This window comes from Coregonus clupeaformis, chromosome 9, assembly GCF_020615455.1.
Source record: "Coregonus clupeaformis isolate EN_2021a chromosome 9, ASM2061545v1, whole genome shotgun sequence".
Taxonomy (NCBI): domain Eukaryota; kingdom Metazoa; phylum Chordata; class Actinopteri; order Salmoniformes; family Salmonidae; genus Coregonus; species Coregonus clupeaformis.
In genome coordinates this window covers 13,358,773-13,383,443 of record NC_059200.1, presented here as the reverse complement: position 1 = coordinate 13,383,443, position 24,671 = coordinate 13,358,773, and the positions used below count along the sequence as shown (strand labels likewise).

Here is a 24,671-nt window from a genome sequence, read left to right as displayed (position 1 = left end):
TTCTGTACCAAATATTAAGTTCTGCTTGTCTGATGTATCAAATACTTATGTCATGCAATAAAATTTAAATTAATTACTTAAAAATCATGCAATGTGATTTTCTGGATTTTTGTTTTAGATTCCGTCTCTCACAGTTGAAGTGTACCTATGATAAAAATTACAGACCTCTACATGCTTTGTAAGTAGGAAAACCTGCAAAATCGGCAGTGTATCAAATACTTGTTCTCCCCACTGTATATACAGCTCTGGAAAAAATTAAGAGACCACTGCACATTTTTCTTAAATCAGCATGTATGACAGCCATTCCATTCCAGTGTCTGTTGAATTCCAACACAGGCACACCTCATTCTACTGAATTAGGTACTGATTAGGTGATCACATGAACCAAATCTTATTTAACGAGGAAAAGTATAAAAACCACTGCTGTGGTCATCACTATCCTCTTGCAATAGGACCAGCTGGATGGCAAAAACTGTGCTAATAGTACCTCAAAAGTAATATTAATCAAAAAATAACTATTGACCATGCCAAAAGAGTTGAAAAAGAAAGTTTTGAGTGAGAAAAGAATGGTTCAATTCTGGCTTTACTGGCAGAGGGATACAGTGAGCGTCAGGTTGCTTCCATCCTTAAAATTTCAAAGACGGCGGTTCATAAGAACAAGGTCAAGCAGCAGACATTGGGGACAACAAAGCTACAGACCGGCAGAGGGCGAAAATGACTCTCTACTGACCGGGATGACCGCAGACTCATTCGAATGTCACTCAACAACCGTAGGATGACATCAAGTGACCTACAAAAAGAATGGCAAATGGCAGCTGGGGTGAAGTGCACTGCGAGGACAGTTCGAAACAGGCTCCTAGGGTCAGGGCTGAAGTCGTGCAAAGCTAGAAAAAAGCCCTTCATCAATGAGAAGCAAAGAAAATCCAGGCTGAGGTTTGCAAAAGACCATAAGGTTTGGACCGTAGAGGACTGGAGGAAGGTCATCTTCTCTGATGAGTCCAATTTTCAGCTTTGCCCAACACCTGGTCGTCTAATGGTTAGACGGAGACCTGGAGAGGCCTACAAGCCACAGTGTCTCGCTCCCACTGTGAAATTTGGTGGAGGATCGGTGATGATCTGGGGGTGCTTCAGCAAGGCTGGAATCGGGCAGATTTGTCTTTGTGAAGAATGCATGAATCAAGCCACGTACAAGGTTGTCCTGGAAGAAAACTTGCTTCCTTTTGCTCTGACATTGTTCCCCAACTCTGAGGATTGGTTTTTGTAGCAGGACAATGTGCCATGCCACACAGCCAGGTCAATCAAGGTGTGGATGGAGGACCACCAGATGAAGACCCTGTCATGGCCAGCACAATCTCCTGACCTGAACCCCATTGAAAACTTCTGGAATGTGATCAATAGGAAGATGGATGGTCACAAGCCATCAAACAAAGCCGAGCTGCTTGAATTTTTGCGCCAGGAGTGGTATAAAGTCACCCAACATCAATGTGAAAGACTGGTGGAGAGCATGCCAAGACGCATGAAAGCTGTGATTGAAAATCAGTGTTATTCCACCAAATATTGATTTCTGAACTCTTCCTAAGTTAAAACATTAGTATTGTGTTGTTTAAAAATGAACATGAACTTATTTTCTTTGCATTATTCAAGGTCTGACAACACTGCATCTTTTTTGTTATTTTGACCAGTTGTCATTTTCTGCAAATAAATGCTCTAAATGACAATATTTTAATTTGGAATTTGGGAGAAATGCTGAATGTAATTGAGGACCCCTGCCTTATGGGCATAGAGTGCCATTTGGAAAGCAGTGTTTTAATGGTCTCTTGTTGTTAAAGATAGTATAATGTCATTCCTCATGTGTAAACATTGACTTCATCAGTGGAATTATAGTCTGGACCTAAACCCTCCATTTTGTCTTCAAGTGTGTCCCAAATTACACCCTATTCCCTATATAGTGCACTACTTTTGACCAGAGCCCTATGGATCCCCTATGGGCCCTGGTCTAAAGTAGTGCACTATAAAGGGAATAGGGTATAATGTGGGATATAGCCTTCTTCTGGGCTTGAAGGTCTGGGGGTTTAGTTCTCCGATGTGTCTCATTCTCTGCCAACCCCAGATGGTAGCCTGTCCCCTGCCAACCCCAGATGGTAGCCTGTCCCCTGCCAACCCCAGATGGTAGCCTGTCCCCTGCCAACCCCAGATGGTAGCCTGTCCCCTGCCAACCCCAGATGGTAGCCTGTCCCCTGCCAACCCCAGATGGTAGCCTGTCCCCTGCCAACCCCAGATGGTAGCCTGTCCCCTGCCAACCCCAGATGGTAGCCTGTCCCCTGCCAACCCCAGATGGTAGCCTGTCCCCTGCCAACCCCAGATGGTAGCCTGTCCCCTGCCAACCCCAGATGGTAGCCTGTCCCCTGCCAACCCCAGATGGTAGCCTGTCCCCTGCCAACCCCAGATGGTAGCCTGTCCCCTGCCAACCCCAGATGGTAGCCTGTCCCCTGCCAACCCCAGATGGTAGCCTGTCCCCTGCCAACCCCAGATGGTAGCCTATCCCCTGCCAAGTCTCTTTCTGACTCTACCTGCAGGTGTGTTTGCGCTTGGCCTGTTTGCTAACCAAGTCTCTCTCTCTCTCTCTCTCTCTCTCTCTCTCTCTCTCTCTCTCTCTCTCTCTCTCTCTCTCTCTCTCTCTCTCTCTCTCTCCCCTTGTCTCTCTCTCTCTCTCTCCCTCCATCTAACTCTCTCTCTCTCCCTCCCCCCTCTCTCTCTCTCTCTCTCTCTCTCTCTCTCTCTCTCTCTCTCTCCCTGTCTCTCTCTCTCTCTCTCTCTCTCTCTCTCTCTCTCTCTCTCTCTCTCTCTCTCTCTCTCTCTCTCTCTCTCCATCTAACTCTCTCTCTCTCTCTCCCCCCCTCTCTCTCTCTCTCTCTCTCTCTCTCTCTCTCTCTCTCCCACCCCCCCTCCTCCTCCTCCCTCCCTGCAGGTGTGTTTGCGTTCGGCCTGTTTGCGACAGACATCTTTGTGAATGCTGGCCAGGTAGTGACCGGTAACCTGGCGCCGTACTTCCTGTCTGTGTGTAAGCCCAACTACACCGGCACTGAGTGTCGCTTCAACCACCAGTTCATCTCCAACGGTAACATCTGTACCGGCAGCCCGGTCGTCGTGGAGAAGGCTCGACGCTCCTTCCCTTCCAAAGACGCCTCGCTCAGCGTCTACTCAGCTGTCTATGTCACGGTGAGTTTTACTGGAATTGATGATGATGATTACAGTGAGGGAAAAAAGTATTTGATCCCCTGCTGATTTTGTAAGTTTGCCCACTGACAAAGACATGATGAGTCTATAATTTTTATAGTAGGTTTATTTGAACAGTGAGAGACAGAATAACAACAAAAAAATCCAGAAAAACGCATGTCAAAAATGTTATAAATTGATTTGCATTTTAATGAGGGAAATAAGTATTTGACCCCCTCTCACATTTAATAATTAAATATTTAATAGCACATTTTCCATTGTTGACCACACAGCGTGCTTCCTGACAGTGATTTTCAACAAATGCAAAGTAACCACAACTATATACTTCTCCATGTCCGAGGTTGCGTCAGCTGCACAGGGTGAGACCAACAGATCATTGAGTGAGGTGTCAGTTCGCCCCCATAAGAGACAACACTACATCCGTGATGGCTAACAAATTCAGTTTATGGGTATTGTTGATCATAGCCCTTAACGACATTCCTTCTAGTAAGGAGAGCAGGTGCCCTTCTAGTAAGGCGAAGCAGGTGCCCTTCTAGTAAGGAGAAGCAGGTGTCCTTCTAGTAAGGAGAAGCAGGTGCCCTTCTAGTAAGGAGAAGCAGGTGCCCTTCTAGTAAGGCGAAGCAGGTGTCATTTTAGTAAGGAGAGCAGGTGTCCTTCTAGTAAGGAGAAGCAGGTGCCCTTCTAGTAAGGAGAAGCAGGTGCCCTTCTAGTAAGGAGAAGCAGGTGCCCTTCTAGTAAGGAGAAGCAGGTGCCCTTCTAGTAAGGAGAAGCAGGTGTCCTTTTAGTAAGGAGAAGCAGGTGCCCTTCTAGTAAGGAGAAGCAGGTGTCCTTCTAGTAAGCAGAAGCAGGTGCCCTTCTAGTAAGGAGGAGCAGGTGTCCTTCTAGTAAGCAGAAGCAGGTGTCCTTCTAGTAAGGAGAAGCAGGTGCCCTTCTAGTAAGGAGAAGCAGGTGTCCTTCTAGTAAGGAGAAGCAGGTGTCCTTCTAGTAAGGAGAAGCATGTGCCCTTCTAGTAAGGAGAGCAGGTGTCCTTCTAGTAAGGAGAAGCAGGTGTCCTTCTAGTAAGGAGAAGCAGGTGTCCTTCTAGTAAGGAGAAGCATGTGCCCTTCTAGTAAGGAGAAGCAGGTGTCCTTCTAGTAAGGAGAAGCAGGTGCCCTTCTAGTAAGGAGAAGCAGGTGTCCTTCTAGTAAGGAGAAGCAGGTGTCCTTCTAGTAAGGAGAAGCATGTGCCCTTCTAGTAAGGAGAAGCAGGTGTCCTTCTAGTAAGGAGAAGCATGTGCCCTTCTAGTAAGGAGAAGCAGGTGTCCTTCTAGTAAGGAGAAGCAGGTGTCCTTCTAGTAAGGAGAAGCATGTGCCCTTCTAGTAAGGAGAAGCAGGTGTCCTTCTAGTAAGGAGAAGCAGGTGCCCTTCTAGTAAGGAGAAGCAGGTGTCCTTCTAGTAAGGAGAAGCAGGTGTCCTTCTAGTAAGGAGAAGCAGGTGTCCTTCTAGTAAGGAGAAGCAGGTGTCCTTCTAGTAAGGAGAAGCAGGTGCCCTTCTAGTAAGGAGAAGCATGTGCCCTTCTAGTAAGGAGAAGCAGGTGTCCTTCTAGTAAGGAGAAGCAGGTGCCCTTCTAGTAAGGAGAAGCAGGTGCCCTTCTAGTAAGGAGAAGCAGGTGTCCTTCTAGTAAGGAGAACCATGTGCCCTACTAGTAAGGAGAAGCATGTGCCCTTCTAGTAAGGAGAAGCAGGTGTCCTTCTAGTAAGGAGAAGCAGGTGTCCTTCTAGTAAGGAGAAGCAGGTGTCCTTCTAGTAAGGAGAAGCAGGTGCCCTTCTAGTAAGGAGAAGCAGGTGTCCTTCTAGTAAGGAGAAGCAGGTGTCCTTCTAGTAAGGAGAAGCAGGTGTCCTTCTAGTAAGGAGAAGCAGGTGTCCTTCTAGTAAGGAGAAGCAGGTGTCCTTCTAGTAAGGAGAGCAGGTGCCCTTTTAGTAAGGAGAAGCAGGTGCCCTTCTAGTAAGGAGAAGCAGGTGTCCTTCTAGTAAGGAGAGCAGGTGCCCTTCTGGTAAGGAGAAGCAGGTGCCCTTCTAGTAAGGAGAAGCAGGTGCCCTTCTAGTAAGGAGAAGCAGGTGTCCTTTTAGTAAGGAGAAGCAGGTGCCCTTCTAGTAAGGAGAAGCAGGTGTCCTTCTAGTAAGCAGAAGCAGGTGCCCTTCTAGTAAGGAGGAGCAGGTGTCCTTCTAGTAAGCAGAAGCAGGTGTCCTTCTAGTAAGGAGAAGCAGGTGCCCTTCTAGTAAGGAGAAGCAGGTGTCCTTCTAGTAAGGAGAAGCAGGTGTCCTTCTAGTAAGGAGAAGCATGTGCTCTTCCAGTAAGGAGAGCAGGTGTCCTTCTAGTAAGAAGAAGCAGGTGTCCTTCTAGTAAGGAGAAGCAGGTGTCCTTCTAGTAAGGAGAAGCATGTGCCCTTCTAGTAAGGAGAAGCAGGTGCCCTTCTAGTAAGGAGAAGCAGGTGTCCTTCTAGTAAGGAGAAGCATGTGCCCTTCTAGTAAGGAGAAGCAGGTGTCCTTCTAGTAAGGAGAAGCATGTGCCCTTCTAGTAAGGAGAAGCAGGTGTCCTTCTAGTAAGGAGAAGCAGGTGTCCTTCTAGTAAGGAGAAGCATGTGCCCTTCTAGTAAGGAGAAGCAGGTGTCCTTCTAGTAAGGAGAAGCAGGTGCCCTTCTAGTAAGGAGAAGCAGGTGTCCTTCTAGTAAGGAGAAGCAGGTGTCCTTCTAGTAAGGAGAAGCAGGTGTCCTTCTAGTAAGGAGTAGCAGGTGTCCTTCTAGTAAGGAGAAGCAGGTGCCCTTCTAGTAAGGAGAAGCATGTGCCCTTCTAGTAAGGAGAAGCAGGTGTCCTTCTAGTAAGGAGAAGCAGGTGCCCTTCTAGTAAGGAGAAGCAGGTGCCCTTCTAGTAAGGAGAAGCAGGTGTCCTTCTAGTAAGGAGAAGCATGTGCCCTACTAGTAAGGAGAAGCATGTGCCCTTCTAGTAAGGAGAAGCAGGTGTCCTTCTAGTAAGGAGAAGCAGGTGTCCTTCTAGTAAGGAGAAGCAGGTGTCCTTCTAGTAAGGAGAAGCAGGTGCCCTTCTAGTAAGGAGAAGCAGGTGTCCTTCTAGTAAGGAGAAGCAGGTGTCCTTCTAGTAAGGAGAAGCAGGTGTCCTTCTAGTAAGGAGAAGCAGGTGCCCTTCTAGTAAGGTGAACCATGTGCCCTTCTAGTAAGGAGAAGCAGGTGTCCTTCTAGTAAGGAGAAGCAGGTGCCCTTCTAGTAAGGAGAAGCAGGTGCCCTTCTTGTAAGGAGAAGCAGGTGTCCTTCTAGTAAGGAGAAGCATGTGCCCTACTAGTAAGGAGAAGCATGTGCCCTTCTAGTAAGGAGAAGCAGGTGTCCTTCTAGTAAGGAGAAGCAGGTGTCCTTCTAGTAAGGAGATGCAGGTGTCCTTCTAGTAAGGAGAAGCAGGTGCCCTTCTAGTAAGGAGAAGCAGGTGTCCTTCTAGTAAGGAGAAGCAGGTGTCCTTCTAGTAAGGAGAAGCAGGTGTCCTTCTAGTAAGGAGAAGCAGGTGCCCTTCTAGTAAGGAGAAGCAGGTGCCCTTCTAGTAAGGAGAAGCAGGTGCCCTTCTAGTAAGGAGAAGCAGGTGCCCTTCTAGTAAGGAGAAGCAGGTGTCCTTCTAGTAAGGAGAAGCAGGTGTCCTTCTAGTAAGCAGAAGCAGGTGTCCTTCTAGTAAGGAGAAGCAGGTGTCCTTCTAGTAAGGAGAAGCAGGTGTCCTTCTAGTAAGGAGAAGCAGGTGTCCTTCTAGTAAGGAGAAGCAGGTGCCCTTCTAGTAAGCAGAAGCAGGTGTCCTTCTAGTAAGGAGAAGCAGGTGCCCTTCTAGTAAGGAGAAGCAGGTGTCCTTCTAGTAAGGAGAAGCAGGTGTCCTTCTAGTAAGGAGAAGCAGGTGCCCTTCTAGTAAGGAGAAGCATGTGCCCTTCTAGTAAGGAGAAGCATGTGCCCTTCTAGTAAGGAGAAGCAGGTGCCCTTCTAGTAAGGAGAAGCAGGTGTCATTTTAGTAAGGAGAGCAGGTGTCCTTCTAGTAAGGAGAAGCAGGTGCCCTTCTAGTAAGGAGAAGCAGGTGCCCTTCTAGTAAGGAGAAGCAGGTGTCCTTCTAGTAAGGAGAAGCAGGTGCCCTTCTAGTAAGGAGAAGCAGGTGCCCTTCTAGTAAGGAGAAGCAGGTGTCATTTTAGTAAGGAGAGCAGGTGCCCTTTTAGTAAGGAGAAGCAGGTGCCCTTCTAGTAAGGAGAAGCAGGTGTCCTTCTAGTAAGGAGAGCAGGTGCCCTTCTGGTAAGGAGAAGCAGGTGCCCTTCTAGTAAGGAGAAGCAGGTGCCCTTCTAGTAAGGAGAAGCAGGTGTCCTTTTAGTAAGGAGAAGCAGGTGCCCTTCTAGTAAGCAGAAGCAGGTGTCCTTCTAGTAAGGAGAAGCAGGTGTCCTTCTAGTAAGGAGAAGCAGGTGTCCTTCTAGTAAGGAGAAGCAGGTGTCCTTCTAGTAAGGAGAAGCAGGTGCCCTTCTAGTAAGCAGAAGCAGGTGTCCTTCTAGTAAGGAGAAGCAGGTGCCCTTCTAGTAAGGAGAAGCAGGTGTCCTTCTAGTAAGGAGAAGCAGGTGTCCTTTTAGTAAGGAGAAGCAGGTGCCCTTCTAGTAAGCAGAAGCAGGTGTCCTTCTAGTAAGGAGAAGCAGGTGTCCTTCTAGTAAGGAGAAGCAGGTGTCCTTCTAGTAAGGAGAAGCAGGTGTCCTTCTAGTAAGGAGAAGCAGGTGCCCTTCTAGTAAGCAGAAGCAGGTGTCCTTCTAGTAAGGAGAAGCAGGTGCCCTTCTAGTAAGGAGAAGCAGGTGTCCTTCTAGTAAGGAGAAGCAGGTGTCCTTCTAGTAAGGAGAAGCATGTGCCCTTCTAGTAAGGAGAAGCAGGTGCCCTTCTAGTAAGGAGAAGCAGGTGTCCTTCTAGTAAGGAGAAGCATGTGCCCTTCTAGTAAGGAGAAGCAGGTGTCCTTCTAGTAAGGAGAAGCATGTGCCCTTCTAGTAAGGAGAAGCAGGTGTCCTTCTAGTAAGGAGAAGCAGGTGTCCTTCTAGTAAGGAGAAGCATGTGCCCTTCTAGTAAGGAGAAGCAGGTGTCCTTCTAGTAAGGAGAAGCAGGTGCCCTTCTAGTAAGGAGAAGCAGGTGTCCTTCTAGTAAGGAGAAGCAGGTGTCTTTCTAGTAAGGAGAAGCAGGTTTCCTTCTAGTAAGGAGTAGCAGGTGTCCTTCTAGTAAGGAGAAGCAGGTGCCCTTCTAGTAAGGAGAAGCATGTGCCCTTCTAGTAAGGAGAAGCAGGTGTCCTTCTAGTAAGGAGAAGCAGGTGCCCTTCTAGTAAGGAGAAGCAGGTGCCCTTCTAGTAAGGAGAAGCAGGTGTCCTTCTAGTAAGGAGAAGCATGTGCCCTACTAGTAAGGAGAAGCATGTGCCCTTCTAGTAAGGAGAAGCAGGTGTCCTTCTAGTAAGGAGAAGCAGGTGTCCTTCTAGTAAGGAGAAGCAGGTGTCCTTCTAGTAAGGAGAAGCAGGTGCCCTTCTAGTAAGGAGAAGCAGGTGTCCTTCTAGTAAGGAGAAGCAGGTGTCCTTCTAGTAAGGAGAAGCAGGTGTCCTTCTAGTAAGGAGAAGCAGGTGCCCTTCTAGTAAGGTGAACCATGTGCCCTTCTAGTAAGGAGAAGCAGGTGTCCTTCTAGTAAGGAGAAGCAGGTGCCCTTCTAGTAAGGAGAAGCAGGTGCCCTTCTTGTAAGGAGAAGCAGGTGTCCTTCTAGTAAGGAGAAGCATGTGCCCTACTAGTAAGGAGAAGCATGTGCCCTTCTAGTAAGGAGAAGCAGGTGTCCTTCTAGTAAGGAGAAGCAGGTGTCCTTCTAGTAAGGAGATGCAGGTGTCCTTCTAGTAAGGAGAAGCAGGTGCCCTTCTAGTAAGGAGAAGCAGGTGTCCTTCTAGTAAGGAGAAGCAGGTGTCCTTCTAGTAAGGAGAAGCAGGTGTCCTTCTAGTAAGGAGAAGCAGGTGCCCTTCTAGTAAGGAGAAGCAGGTGCCCTTCTAGTAAGGAGAAGCAGGTGCCCTTCTAGTAAGGAGAAGCAGGTGCCCTTCTAGTAAGGAGAAGCAGGTGTCCTTCTAGTAAGGAGAAGCAGGTGTCCTTCTAGTAAGCAGAAGCAGGTGTCCTTCTAGTAAGGAGAAGCAGGTGTCCTTCTAGTAAGGAGAAGCAGGTGTCCTTCTAGTAAGGAGAAGCAGGTGTCCTTCTAGTAAGGAGAAGCAGGTGCCCTTCTAGTAAGCAGAAGCAGGTGTCCTTCTAGTAAGGAGAAGCAGGTGCCCTTCTAGTAAGGAGAAGCAGGTGTCCTTCTAGTAAGGAGAAGCAGGTGTCCTTCTAGTAAGGAGAAGCAGGTGCCCTTCTAGTAAGGAGAAGCATGTGCCCTTCTAGTAAGGAGAAGCATGTGCCCTTCTAGTAAGGAGAAGCAGGTGCCCTTCTAGTAAGGAGAAGCAGGTGTCATTTTAGTAAGGAGAGCAGGTGTCCTTCTAGTAAGGAGAAGCAGGTGCCCTTCTAGTAAGGAGAAGCAGGTGCCCTTCTAGTAAGGAGAAGCAGGTGTCCTTCTAGTAAGGAGAAGCAGGTGCCCTTCTAGTAAGGAGAAGCAGGTGCCCTTCTAGTAAGGAGAAGCAGGTGTCATTTTAGTAAGGAGAGCAGGTGCCCTTTTAGTAAGGAGAAGCAGGTGCCCTTCTAGTAAGGAGAAGCAGGTGTCCTTCTAGTAAGGAGAGCAGGTGCCCTTCTGGTAAGGAGAAGCAGGTGCCCTTCTAGTAAGGAGAAGCAGGTGCCCTTCTAGTAAGGAGAAGCAGGTGTCCTTTTAGTAAGGAGAAGCAGGTGCCCTTCTAGTAAGCAGAAGCAGGTGTCCTTCTAGTAAGGAGAAGCAGGTGTCCTTCTAGTAAGGAGAAGCAGGTGTCCTTCTAGTAAGGAGAAGCAGGTGTCCTTCTAGTAAGGAGAAGCAGGTGCCCTTCTAGTAAGCAGAAGCAGGTGTCCTTCTAGTAAGGAGAAGCAGGTGCCCTTCTAGTAAGGAGAAGCAGGTGTCCTTCTAGTAAGGAGAAGCAGGTGTCCTTCTAGTAAGGAGAAGCAGGTGCCCTTCTAGTAAGGAGAAGCAGGTGTCCTTCTAGTAAGGAGAAGCAGGTGTCCTTCTAGTAAGGAGAAGCAGGTGTCCTTCTAGTAAGGAGAAGCAGGTGTCCTTCTAGTAAGGAGAAGCAGGTGTCCTTCTAGTAAGGAGAAGCAGGTGTCCTTCTAGTAAGGAGAAGCAGGTGTCCTTCTAGTAAGGAGAAGCAGGTGTCCTAGTAAGGAGAAGCAGGTGTCCTTCTAGTAAGGAGAAGCAGGTGCCCTTCTAGTAAGGAGAAGCATGTGCCCTTCTAGTAAGGAGAAGCATGTGCCCTTCTAGTAAGGAGAAGCAGGTGCCCTTCTAGTAAGGAGAAGCAGGTGCCCTTCTAGTAAGGAGAAGCAGGTGTCCTTCTAGTAAGGAGAAGCAGGTGCCCTTCTAGTAAGGAGAAGCTGGTGCCCTTCTAGTAAGGAGAAGCAGGTGTCATTTTAGTAAGGAGAGCAGGTGCCCTTTTAGTAAGGAGAAGCAGGTGCCCTTCTAGTAAGGAGAAGCAGGTGTCCTTCTAGTAAGGAGAGCAGGTGCCCTTCTGGTAAGGAGAAGCAGGTGCCCTTCTAGTAAGGAGAAGCAGGTGCCCTTCTAGTAAGGAGAAGCAGGTGTCCTTTTAGTAAGGAGAAGCAGGTGCCCTTCTAGTAAGGAGAAGCAGGTGTCCTTCTAGTAAGCAGAAGCAGGTGCCCTTCTAGTAAGGAGGAGCAGGTGTCCTTCTAGTAAGCAGAAGCAGGTGTCCTTCTAGTAAGGAGAAGCAGGTGCCCTTCTAGTAAGGAGAAGCAGGTGTCCTTCTAGTAAGGAGAAGCAGGTGTCCTTCTAGTAAGGAGAAGCATGTGCTCTTCTAGTAAGGAGAGCAGGTGTCCTTCTAGTAAGGAGAAGCAGGTGTCCTTCTAGTAAGGAGAAGCAGGTGTCCTTCTAGTAAGGAGAAGCATGTGCCCTTCTAGTAAGGAGAAGCAGGTGTCCTTCTAGTAAGGAGAAGCAGGTGCCCTTCTAGTAAGGAGAAGCAGGTGTCCTTCTAGTAAGGAGAAGCATGTGCCCTTCTAGTAAGGAGAAGCAGGTGTCCTTCTAGTAAGGAGAAGCATGTGCCCTTCTAGTAAGGAGAAGCAGGTGTCCTTCTAGTAAGGAGAAGCAGGTGTCCTTCTAGTAAGGAGAAGCATGTGCCCTTCTAGTAAGGAGAAGCAGGTGTCCTTCTAGTAAGGAGAAGCAGGTGCCCTTCTAGTAAGGAGAAGCAGGTGTCCTTCTAGTAAGGAGAAGCAGGTGTCCTTCTAGTAAGGAGAAGCAGGTGTCCTTCTAGTAAGGAGTAGCAGGTGTCCTTCTAGTAAGGAGAAGCAGGTGCCCTTCTAGTAAGGAGGAGCATGTGCCCTTCTAGTAAGGAGAAGCAGGTGTCCTTCTAGTAAGGAGAAGCAGGTGCCCTTCTAGTAAGGAGAAGCAGGTGCCCTTCTAGTAAGGAGAAGCAGGTGTCCTTCTAGTAAGGAGAAGCATGTGCCCTACTAGTAAGGAGAAGCATGTGCCCTTCTAGTAAGGAGAAGCAGGTGTCCTTCTAGTAAGGAGAAGCAGGTGTCCTTCTAGTAAGGAGAAGCAGGTGTCCTTCTAGTAAGGAGAAGCAGGTGCCCTTCTAGTAAGGAGAAGCAGGTGTCCTTCTAGTAAGGAGAAGCAGGTGTCCTTCTAGTAAGGAGAAGCAGGTGTCCTTCTAGTAAGGAGAAGCAGGTGCCCTTCTAGTAAGGAGAAGCATGTGCCCTTCTAGTAAGGAGAAGCAGGTGTCCTTCTAGTAAGGAGAAGCAGGTGCCCTTCTAGTAAGGAGAAGCAGGTGCCCTTCTAGTAAGGAGAAGCAGGTGTCCTTCTAGTAAGGAGAAGCATGTGCCCTACTAGTAAGGAGAAGCATGTGCCCTTCTAGTAAGGAGAAGCAGGTGTCCTTCTAGTAAGGAGAAGCAGGTGTCCTTCTAGTAAGGAGATGCAGGTGTCCTTCTAGTAAGGAGAAGCAGGTGCCCTTCTAGTAAGGAGAAGCAGGTGTCCTTCTAGTAAGGAGAAGCAGGTGTCCTTCTAGTAAGGAGAAGCAGGTGTCCTTCTAGTAAGGAGAAGCAGGTGCCCTTCTAGTAAGGAGAAGCAGGTGCCCTTCTAGTAAGGAGAAGCAGGTGCCCTTCTAGTAAGGAGAAGCAGGTGCCCTTCTAGTAAGGAGAAGCAGGTGTCCTTCTAGTAAGGAGAAGCAGGTGTCCTTCTAGTAAGCAGAAGCAGGTGTCCTTCTAGTAAGGAGAAGCAGGTGTCCTTCTAGTAAGGAGAAGCAGGTGTCCTTCTAGTAAGGAGAAGCAGGTGTCCTTCTAGTAAGGAGAAGCAGGTGCCCTTCTAGTAAGCAGAAGCAGGTGTCCTTCTAGTAAGGAGAAGCAGGTGCCCTTCTAGTAAGGAGAAGCAGGTGTCCTTCTAGTAAGGAGAAGCAGGTGTCCTTCTAGTAAGGAGAAGCAGGTGCCCTTCTAGTAAGGAGAAGCATGTGCCCTTCTAGTAAGGAGAAGCATGTGCCCTTCTAGTAAGGAGAAGCAGGTGCCCTTCTAGTAAGGAGAAGCAGGTGTCATTTTAGTAAGGAGAGCAGGTGTCCTTCTAGTAAGGAGAAGCAGGTGCCCTTCTAGTAAGGAGAAGCAGGTGCCCTTCTAGTAAGGAGAAGCAGGTGTCCTTCTAGTAAGGAGAAGCAGGTGCCCTTCTAGTAAGGAGAAGCAGGTGCCCTTCTAGTAAGGAGAAGCAGGTGTCATTTTAGTAAGGAGAGCAGGTGCCCTTTTAGTAAGGAGAAGCAGGTGCCCTTCTAGTAAGGAGAGCAGGTGTCCTTCTAGTAAGGAGAGCAGGTGCCCTTCTGGTAAGGAGAAGCAGGTGCCCTTCTAGTAAGGAGAAGCAGGTGCCCTTCTAGGAAGGAGAAGCAGGTGTCCTTTTAGTAAGGAGAAGCAGGTGCCCTTCTAGTAAGGAGAAGCAGGTGTCCTTCTAGTAAGCAGAAGCAGGTGCCCTTCTAGTAAGGAGGAGCAGGTGTCCTTCTAGTAAGCAGAAGCAGGTGTCCTTCTAGTAAGGAGAAGCAGGTGCCCTTCTAGTAAGGAGAAGCAGGTGTCCTTCTAGTAAGGAGAAGCAGGTGTCCTTCTAGTAAGGAGAAGCATGTGCTCTTCTAGTAAGGAGAGCAGGTGTCCTTCTAGTAAGGAGAAGCAGGTGTCCTTCTAGTAAGGAGAAGCAGGTGTCCTTCTAGTAAGGAGAAGCATGTGCCCTTCTAGTAAGGAGAAGCAGGTGTCCTTCTAGTAAGGAGAAGCAGGTGCCCTTCTAGTAAGGAGAAGCAGGTGTCCTTCTAGTAAGGAGAAGCAGGTGTCCTTCTAGTAAGGAGAAGCATGTGCCCTTCTAGTAAGGAGAAGCAGGTGTCCTTCTAGTAAGGAGAAGCATGTGCCCTTCTAGTAAGGAGAAGCAGGTGTCCTTCTAGTAAGGAGAAGCAGGTGTCCTTCTAGTAAGGAGAAGCAGGTGTCCTTCTAGTAAGGAGAAGCATGTGCCCTTCTAGTAAGGAGAAGCAGGTGTCCTTCTAGTAAGGAGAAGCAGGTGCCCTTCTAGTAAGGAGAAGCAGGTGTCCTTCTAGTAAGGAGAAGCAGGTGTCCTTCTAGTAAGGAGAAGCAGGTGTCCTTCTAGTAAGGAGAAGCAGGTGTCCTTCTAGTAAGGAGAAGCAGGTGCCCTTCTAGTAAGGAGAAGCATGTGCCCTTCTAGTAAGGAGAAGCAGGTGTCCTTCTAGTAAGGAGAAGCAGGTGCCCTTCTAGTAAGGAGAAGCAGGTGCCCTTCTAATAAGGAGAAGCAGGTGTCCTTCTAGTAAGGAGAAGCATGTGCCCTTCTAGTAAGGAGAAGCATGTGCCCTTCTAGTAAGGAGAAGCAGGTGTCCTTCTAGTAAGGAGAAGCAGGTGTCCTTCTAGTAAGGAGAAGCAGGTGTCCTTCTAGTAAGGAGAAGCAGGTGCCCTTCTAGTAAGGAGAAGCAGGTGTCATTCTAGTAAGGAGAAGCAGGTGTCCTTCTAGTAAGGAGAAGCAGGTGTCCTTCTAGTAAGCAGAAGCAGGTGTCCTTCTAGTAAGGAGAAGCAGGTGCCCTTCTAGTAAGGAGAGGCAGGTGTCCTTCTAGTAAGGAGAAGCAGGTGTCCTTCTAGTAAGGAGAAGCATGTGCCCTTCTAGTAAGGAGAGCAGGTGTCCTTCTAGTAAGGAGAAGCAGGTGTCCTTCTAGTAAGGAGAAGCAGGTGTCCTTCTAGTAAGGAGAAGCATGTGCCCTTCTAGTAAGGAGAAGCAGGTGTCCTTCTAGTAAGGAGAAGCAGGTGTCCTTCTATTAAGGAGAAGCAGGTGCCCTTCTAGTAAGGAGAAGCAGGTGTCCTTCTAGTAAGGAGAAGCAGGTGCCCTTCTAGTAAGCAGAAGCAGGTGTCCTTCTAGTAAGGAGAAGCAGGTGTCCTTCTAGTAAGGAGAAGCAGGTGCCCTTCTAGTAAGTAGAAGCAGGTGTCATTCTAGTAAGGAGAAGCAGGTGTCCTTCTAGTAAGGAGAAGCAGGTGCCCTTCTAGTAAGCAGAAGCAGCTGTCCTTCTAGTAAGGAGAAGCAGGTGCCCTTCTAGTAAGGAGAAGCAGGTGTCCTTCTAGTAAGGAGAAGCAGGTGTCCTTCTAGTAAGGAGAAGCAGGTGCCCTTCTAGTAAGCAGAAGCAGGTGTCCTTCTAGTAAGGAGAAGCAGGTGTCCTTCTAGTAAGGAGAGCAGGTGTCCTTCTAGTAAGGAGAAGCAGGTGCCCTTCTAGTAAGGAGAAGCAGGTGTCCTTCTAGTAAGGAGAAGCAGGTGCCCTTCTAGTAAGCAGAAGCAGGTGTCCTTCTAGTAAGGAGAAGCAGGTGTCCTTCTAGTAAGGAGAAGCAGGTGCCCTTCTAGTAAGTAGAAGCAGGTGTCCTTCTAGTAAGGAGAAGCAGGTGTCCTTCTAGTAAGGAGAAGCAGGTGCCCTTCTTGTAAGCAGAAGCAGGTGTCCTTCTAGTAAGGAGAAGCAGGTGCCCTTCTAGTAAGGAGAAGCAGGTGTCCTTCTAGTAAGGAGAAGCAGGTGTCCTTCTAGTAAGGAGAAGCAGGTGCCCTTCTAGTAAGCAGAAGCAGGTGTCCTTCTAGTAAGGAGAAGCAGGTGTCCTTCTAGTAAGGAGAGCAGGTGTCCTTCTAGTAAGGAGAAGCAGGTGTCCTTCAGAGCCCCTCATTCTTTAGATCTAATCACCAATAAGATCCTATAGAACTGACTAGATTCATTTTGCATTGATGTTTCCACCCATGTAAGGAGTTACTCCACAAAACACATCTGAATTTGAGTGACATATTACCTCTCTTGTCAATGTATCAATTCAGCGCTGCTTTGGTGACCAGTCCACCACATTGTTATGGCCTGTTCCCCCATGTCTTACTCTAACACCCCATGACACTGTTCATCTGCTTCTAGGCTATTCCATTTACACTGGCTAACGGTCTGTTCCACCATTACACCTCTGCCTAGATAGTGCCGCAGATACTGTTTTGCCCGTTCATATTCGTCGGACTGATCAATACGTTTCACGACAATTATAGTTTTATTTGCGTATTGGTCATTCAACATTTTACCCTGGGTCTCATTAGCCCAGCACATAATGTGATGTGGTACACTGGGTTTCCCAGCCAAAACAGTCTGTTTTTATCTTTAAACTGATACACTATCGGCATTTGGTGCACAAACATTATTTTTAATTATGGAGCATGGGACTCTCATCGGTCTCCCGGTAACTACTTCGTGTGGTGTGAGTCCAGTGGTTGCATTCGTTGATGCCCTCATAGACATCGATTCCACTGGTAGGTGTGGTAGGTGTGGTAGGTCTGTCACCCAGTATTTTTCTTCACTTTTCAATGCTTTGGCAATCTTCTCCTTCACGGTACAGTGCTGGCGTTCTGTCACCCCCGCCGCCTGCGGGTGATACAGACAATGCAGAGCTTTATCCCCAGAGCTTTACACACAGAGCTTTATCCCCAGAGCTTTATCCCCAGAGCTTTACACACAGAGCTTTATCCCCAGAGCTTTATCCCCAGAGCTTTACACACAGAGCTTTATCCCCAGAGCTTTATCCCCAGAGCTTTATCCCCAGAGCTTTATCCCCAGAGCTTTACACACAGAGCTTTATCCCCAGAGCTTTATCCCCAGAGCTTTATCCCCAGAGCTTTATCCCCAGAGCTTTATCCCCAGAGCGTTATCCCCAGAGCTTTACACACAGAGCTTTATCCCCAGAGCGTTATTCCCAGAGCTTTATCCCCAGAGCGTTATCCCCAGAGCGTTATCCCCAGAGCGTTATCCCCAGAGCGTTATCCCCAGAGCGTTATCCCCAGAGCGTTATCCCCAGAGCGTTATCCCCAGAGCTTTATCCCCAGAGCTTTATCCCCAGAGCTTAATCCCCAGAGCTTTACACACAGAGCTTTATCCCCAGAGCGTTATCCCCAGAGCGTTATCCCCAGAGCGTTATCCCCAGAGCGTTATCCCCAGAGCGTTATCCCCAGAGCGTTATCCCCAGAGCGTTATCCCCAGAGCGTTATCCCCAGAGCGTTATCCCCAGAGCGTTAACCCCAGAGCGTTATCCCCAGAGCTTTATCCCCAGAGCTTTACACACAGAGCTTAATCCCCAGAGCTTTTGTTGTGGAAAATAACCACTATACTTTATTACAAATAAGGTCTTACAGAGTTTTTGTTGCATCAAGAAATGACTTGATTAAAGTTTTCAACAAAGCTGATACCAGTCTGCAGAGTGGCACCCCCCCTTACGGTCTCCCTCCATCTTATATAGTCCTCTTCAGTTTTCCCGCTCTTTTATTGCACTTCCTTTGTCTCTGAGAGCGGCTAAACTCAACTTTCATTAAGTTCAGAGTACTACAATCAATCAATCCTTATCTTGCAAAAACACTCATGTTTAGTTTCAACTCTTGATCAACCCTGGCTCTTTTCACTGTGTTTGAAGACAAAAACAAACGGCCCAAGCCAGTTTCAGTCTTTGATATGATAAGACAACCATGGATCTAAGTAAGAGAAAGCAATCTGACCCTAGGGCAGGTTCCCTCTCTACTCACCCACACAGTGAAATTAAATGACCCAATACAATTCCTGGCCCAGTAACAAAGAATGCTAACTTTATGCTCTTGATTAACCCAGTTCTACCTCATAATCCATTAAACTCTACAGTTCATTAATAATAATTCACCACCCTTTACACACAGCGCTTTATCCCCAGAGCTTTACACACAGCACGTAGGACTTTCAAAGTGAAATGCATCTCCTTGATCAGAGTCGAGGGTCCAAATTCGTGGAACGACTCCCTCAGCAAAGTTTGAGCTACAAAGTTTGCTGATGCTGAGGAAGTTGCTCTACTTGGAGGACGTATGAAGTCTGTAATGAAGGAGGTCCATCTGGTGGCGGGAGCTGTGTAGGGCACGTGGGTGGAACATTACATTGTACCACACAACACATCGTTTAACCCAGTCCCGAAACGTACTCAACACTCCCCGCCCCCACCACGTGGCCTTGAACTGAGAGTACATGTTCACTGCTGATTGGTGGGTGGGTCTGTGGTACATTTCAGCAAGGGTAATATGAAACCCATTCGGCACTACTGTTGGTTTCCCAGTGGTTGTATTGCACCACACCGCCTCTGTGTTTACTGTTGGTTTCCCAGTGGTTGTATTGCACCACACCGCCTCTGTGTTTACTGTTGGTTTCCCAGTGGTTGTATTGCACCACACCCCCTCTGTGTTTACTATTGGTTTCCCAGTGGTTGTATTGCACCACACCCCCTCTGTGTTTACTGTTGGTTTCCCAGTGGTTGTATTGCACCACACCCCCTCTGTGTTTACTGTTGGTTTCCTAGTGGTTGTATTGTACCACACCCCCTCTGTGTTTACTATTGGTTTCCTAGTGGTTGTATTGTACCACACCCCCTCTGTGTTTACTGTTGGTTTCCTAGTGGTTGTATTGTACCACACCCCCTCTGTGTTTACTGTTGGTTTCCTAGTGGTTGTATTGCACCACACCCCCTCTGTGTTTACTATTGGTTTCCTAGTGGTTGTATTGTACCACACCCCCTCTGTGTTTACTATTGGTTTCCTAGTGGTTGTATTGTACCACACCCCCTCTGTGTTTACTATTGGTTTCCTAGTGGTTGTATTGTACCACACCCCCTCTGTGTTTACTATTGGTTTCCCAGTGGTTGTATTGCACCACACCCCCTCTGTGTTTACTATTGGTTTCCTAGTGGTTGTATTGTACCACACCCCCTCTGTGTTTACTATTGGTTTCCCAGTGGTTGTATTGCACCACACCCCTCTGTGTTTACTATTGGTTTCCTAGTGGTTGTATTGTACCACACCCCTCTGTGTTTACTATTGGTTTCCTAGTGGTTGTATTGCACCACACCCCCTCTGTGTTTACTGTTGGTTTCCTAGTGGTTGTATTGTACCACACCCCTCTGTGTTTACTGTTGGTTTCCCAGTGGTTGTATTGCACCACACCCCCTCTGTGTTTACTATTGGTTTCCCAGTGGTTGTATTGCACCACACCCCCTCTGTGTTTACTGTTGGTTTCCCAGTGGTTGTATTGTACCACACCCCCTCTGTGTTTACTATTGGTTTCCTAGTGGTTGTATTGCACCACACCCCCTCTGTGTTTACTGTTGGTTTCCTAGTGGTTGTATTGTACCACACCCCCTCTGTGTTTACTATTGGTTTCCCAGTGGTTGTATTGCACCACACCCCCTCTGTGTTTACTGTTGGTTTCCTAGTGGTTGTATTGCACCACACCCCCTCTGTGTTTACTGTTGGTTTCCTAGTGGTTGTATTGTACCACACCCCCTCTGTGTTTACTATTGGTTTCCTAGTGGTTGTATTGCACCACACCCCCTTTGTGTTTACTGTTGGTTTCCCAGTGGTTGTATTGTACCACACCCCCTCTGTGTTTACTATTGGTTTCCTAGTGGTTGTATTGCACCACACCCCCTCTGTGTTTACTATTGGTTTCCTAGTGGTTGTATTGCACCACACCCCCTCTGTGTTTACTATTGGTTTCCCAGTGGTTGTATTGCACCACACCCCCTCTGTGTTTACTGTTGGTTTCCTAGTGGTTGTATTGCACCACACCCCCTCTGTGTTTACTGTTGGTTTCCTAGTGGTTGTATTGTACCACACCCCCTCTGTGTTTACTGTTGGTTTCCTAGTGGTTGTATTGTACCACACCCCCTCTGTGTTTACTATTGGTTTCCTAGTGGTTGTATTGTACCACACCCCCTCTGTGTTTACTATTGGTTTCCTAGTGGTTGTATTGTACCACACCCCCTCTGTGTTTACTATTGGTTTCCTAGTGGTTGTATTGCACCACACCCCCTCTGTGTTTACTGTTGGTTTCCTAGTGGTTGTATTGTACCACACCCCCTCTGTGTTTACTATTGGTTTCCTAGTGGTTGTATTGTACCACACCCCCTCTGTGTTTACTATTGGTTTCCTAGTGGTTGTATTGCACCACACCCCCTCTGTGTTTACTATTGGTTTCCCAGTGGTTGTATTGTACCACACCCCCTCTGTGTTTACTATTGGTTTCCTAGTGGTTGTATTGTACCACACCCCCTCTGTGTTTACTGTTGGTTTCCCAGTGGTTGTATTGCACCACACCCCCTCTGTGTTTACTATTGGTTTCCTAGTGGTTGTATTGCACCACACCCCCTCTGTGTTTACTATTGGTTTCCCAGTGGTTGTATTGCACCACACCCCCTCTGTGTTTACTATTGGTTTCCCAGTGGTTGTATTGTACCACACCCCTCTGTGTTTACTATTGGTTTCCCTAGTGGTTGTATTGCACCACACCCCTTTGTGTTTACTATTGGTTTCCCAGTGGTTGTATTTGCACCACACCCCTCTGTGTTTACTATTGGTTTCCTAGTGGTTGTATTGTACCACACCCCCTCTGTGTTTACTATTGGTTTCCTAGTGGTTGTATTGTACCACACCCCTCTGTGTTTACTGTTGGTTTCCTAGTGGTTGTATTGCACCACACCCCCTCTGTGTTTACTGTTGGTTTCCTAGTGGTTGTATTGTACCACACCCCCTCTGTGTTTACTATTGGTTTCCTAGTGGTTGTATTGCACCACACCCCCTCTGTGTTTACTGTTGGTTTCCCAGTGGTTGTATTGCACCACACCCCCTCTGTGTTTACTATTGGTTTCCTAGTGGTTGTATTGTACCACACCCCTCTGTGTTTACTGTTGGTTTCCTAGTGGTTGTATTGTACCACACCCCCTCTGTGTTTACTTGTTGGTTTCCCAGTGGTTGTATTGCACCACACCCCCTCTGTGTTTACTGTTGGTTTCCCTAGTGGTTGTATTGCACCACACCCCCTCTGTGTTTACTGTTGGTTTCCTAGTGGTTGTATTGTACCACACCCCCTCTGTGTTTACTGTTGGTTTCCCCAGTGGTTGTATTGTACCACACCCCTCTGTGTTTACTGTTGGTTTCCCTAGTGGTTGTATTGCACCACACCCCCTCTGTGTTTACTATTGGTTTCTAGTGGTTGTATTGCACCACACCCCCTCTGTGTTTACTATTGGTTTCCTAGTGGTTGTATTGTACCACACCCCCTCTGTGTTTACTGTTGGTTTCCTAGTGGTTGTATTGCACCACACCCCTCTGTGTTTACTATTGGTTTCCTAGTGGTTGTATTGTACCACACCCCCTCTGTGTTTACTGTTGGTTTCCTAGTGGTTGTATTGCACCACACCCCCTCTGTGTTTACTATTGGTTTCCTAGTGGTTGTATTGTACCACACCCCCTCTGTGTTTACTGTTGGTTTCCTAGTGGTTGTATTGCACCACACCCCTCTGTGTTTACTATTGGTTTCCTAGTGGTTGTATTGCACCACACCCCTCTGTGTTTACTGTTGGTTTCCCAGTGGTTGTATTGCACCACACCCCTCTGTGTTTACTATTGGTTTCCCAGTGGTTGTATTGCACCACACCCCTCTGTGTTTACTATTGGTTTCCCTAGTGGTTGTATTGTACCACACCCTCTGTGTTTACTATTGGTTTCCTAGTGGTTGTATTGTACCACACCCCCTCTGTGTTTACTGTTGGTTTCCTAGTGGTTGTATTGTACCACACCCCTCTGTGTTTACTGTTGGTTTCCCAGTGGTTGTATTGCACCACACCCCCTCTGTGTTTACTGTTGGTTTCCCAGTGGTTGTATTGCACCACACCCCCTCTGTGTTTACTGTTGGTTTCCTAGTGGTTGTATTGTACCACACCCCTCTGTGTTTACTGTTGGTTTCCCAGTGGTTGTATTGTACCACACCCCTCTGTGTTTACTGTTGGTTTCCAGTGGTTGTATTGCACCACACCCCTCTGTGTTTACTATTGGTTTCCTAGTGGTTGTATTGCACCACACCCCCTCTGTGTTTACTATTGGTTTCCTTTTTGCTAGTGGTTGTATTGTACCACACCCCTCTGTGTTTACTGTTGGTTTCCTAGTGGTTGTATTGCACCACACCCCCTCTGTGTTTACTATTGGTTTCCTAGTGGTTGTATTGTACCACACCCCCTCTGTGTTTACTGTTGGTTTCCTAGTGGTTGTATTGCACCACACCCCCTCTGTGTTTACTATTGGTTTCCTAGTGGTTGTATTGTACCACACCCCTCTGTGTTTACTGTTGGTTTCTAGTGGTTGTATTGCACCACACCCCTCTGTGTTTACTATTGGTTTCCCTAGTGGTTGTATTGCACCACACCCCCTCTGTGTTTACTGTTGGTTTCCCAGTGGTTGTATTGCACCACACCCCCTCTGTGTTTACTATTGGTTTCCCAGTGGTTGTATTGCACCACACCCCCTCTGTGTTTACTATTGGTTTCCCAGTGGTTGTATTGCACCACACCCCTCTGTGTTTACTGTTGGTTTCCTAGTGGTTGTATTGCACCACACCCCCTCTGTGTTTACTATTGGTTTCCTAGTGGTTGTATTGCACACACCCCTCTGTGTTTACTATTGGTTTCCTAGTGGTTGTATTGTACCACACCCCTCTGTGTTTACTGTTGGTTTCCTAGTGGTTGTATTGCACCACACCCCTCTGTGTTTACTATTGGTTTCCTAGTGGTTGTATTGTACCACACCCCCTCTGTGTTTACTGTTGGTTTCCTAGTGGTTGTATTGCACCACACCCCTCTGTGTTTACTATTGGTTTCCTAGTGGTTGTATTGTACCACACCCCTCTGTGTTTACTGTTGGTTTCCTAGTGGTTGTATTGCACCACACCCCCTCTGTGTTTACTATTGGTTTCCTAGTGGTTGTATTGCACCACACCCCCTCTGTGTTTACTGTTGGTTTCCCAGTGGTTGTATTGCACCACACCCCTCTGTGTTTACTATTGGTTTCCCAGTGGTTGTATTGCACCACACCCCTCTGTGTTTACTATTGGTTTCCTAGTGGTTGTATTGTACCACACCCCCTCTGTGTTTACTATTGGTTTCCTAGTGGTTGTATTGTACCACACCCCTCTGTGTTTACTGTTGGTTTCCTAGTGGTTGTATTGCACCACACCCCCTCTGTGTTTACTGTTGGTTTCTAGTGGTTGTATTGTACCACACCCCCTCTGTGTTTACTGTTGGTTTCCCCAGTGGTTGTATTGCACCACACCCCTCTGTGTTTACTGTTGGTTTCCTAGTGGTTGTATTGCACCACACCCCCTCTGTGTTTACTGTTGGTTTCCTAGTGGTTGTATTGTACCACACCCCCCTCTGTGTTTACTGTTGGTTTCCCAGTGGTTGTATTGTACCACACCCCTCTGTGTTTACTGTTGGTTTCCTAGTGGTTGTATTGCACCACACCCCTCTGTGTTTACTATTGGTTTCCTAGTGGTTGTATTGCACCACACCCCTCTGTGTTTACTATTGGTTTCCTAGTGGTTGTATTGTACCACACCCCCTCTGTGTTTACTGTTGGTTTCCTAGTGGTTGTATTGTACCACACCCCCTCTGTGTTTACTATTGGTTTCCTAGTGGTTGTATTGTACCACACCCCTCTGTGTTTACTGTTGGTTTCCTAGTGGTTGTATTGCACCACACCCCCTCTGTGTTTACTATTGGTTTCCTAGTGGTTGTATTGTACCACACCCCCTCTGTGTTTACTGTTGGTTTCCTAGTGGTTGTATTGCACCACACCCCCTCTGTGTTTACTATTGGTTTCCTAGTGGTTGTATTGCACCACACCCTCTGTGTTTACTGTTGGTTTCCCAGTGGTTGTATTGCACCACACCCCCTCTGTGTTTACTATTGGTTTCCCAGTGGTTGTATTGCACCACACCCCCTCTGTGTTTACTATTGGTTTCCTAGTGGTTGTATTGTACCACACCCCCTCTGTGTTTACTATTGGTTTCCTAGTGGTTGTATTGTACCACACCCCTCTGTGTTTACTGTTGGTTTCCCTAGTGGTTGTATTGCACCACACCCCTCTGTGTTTACTGTTGGTTTCCTAGTGGTTGTATTGTACCACACCCCCTCTGTGTTTACTGTTGGTTTCCTAGTGGTTGTATTGTACCACACCCCCTCTGTGTTTACTATTGGTTTCCTAGTGGTTGTATTGTACCACACCCCCTCTGTGTTTACTATTGGTTTCCCAGTGGTTGTATTGTACCACACCCCCTCTGTGTTTACTATTGGTTTCCCAGTGGTTGTATTGTACCACACCCCCTCTGTGTTTACTATTGGTTTCCTAGTGGTTGTATTGCACCACACCCCCTCTGTGTTTACTATTGGTTTCCTAGTTGTTGTATTGCACCACACCCCCTCTGTGTTTACTGTTGGTTTCCCAGTGGTTGTATTGCACCACACCCCCTCTGTGTTTACTATTGGTTTCCCAGTGGTTGTATTGCACCACACCCCCTCTGTGTTTACTATTGGTTTCCTAGTGGTTGTATTGCACCACACCCCCTCTGTGTTTACTGTTGGTTTCCCAGTGGTTGTATTGCACCACACCCCCTCTGTGTTTACTATTGGTTTCCTAGTGGTTGTATTGCACCACACCCCCTCTGTGTTTACTATTGGTTTCCCAGTGGTTGTATTGCACCACACCCCCTCTGTGTTTACTATTGGTTTCCTAGTGGTTGTATTGCACCACTCCCCCTCTGTGTTTACTGTTGGTTTCCTAGTGGTTGTATTGCACCACACCCCCTCTGTGTTTACTATTGGTTTCCTAGTGGTTGTATTGCACCACACCCCTCTGTGTTTACTATTGGTTTCCTAGTGGTTGTATTGTACCACACCCCCTCTGTGTTTACTGTT

General features: G+C 47.6%; 1 protein-coding gene across 1 annotated transcript in view; it reads left to right on the top strand.

The window, feature by feature from the left end:
• Nucleotides 1-24,671, top strand: part of LOC121573347 (phospholipid phosphatase-related protein type 1) — a 173,055-nt gene that overhangs the window by 102,589 nt on the left and 45,795 nt on the right. Inside the window, exon 5 of the mRNA XM_041885247.2 lies at nt 2,969-3,219. Coding sequence (XP_041741181.1) covers nt 2,969-3,219 — 251 coding nt within the window. The remainder of the gene's footprint in view (nt 1-2,968; nt 3,220-24,671) is intronic.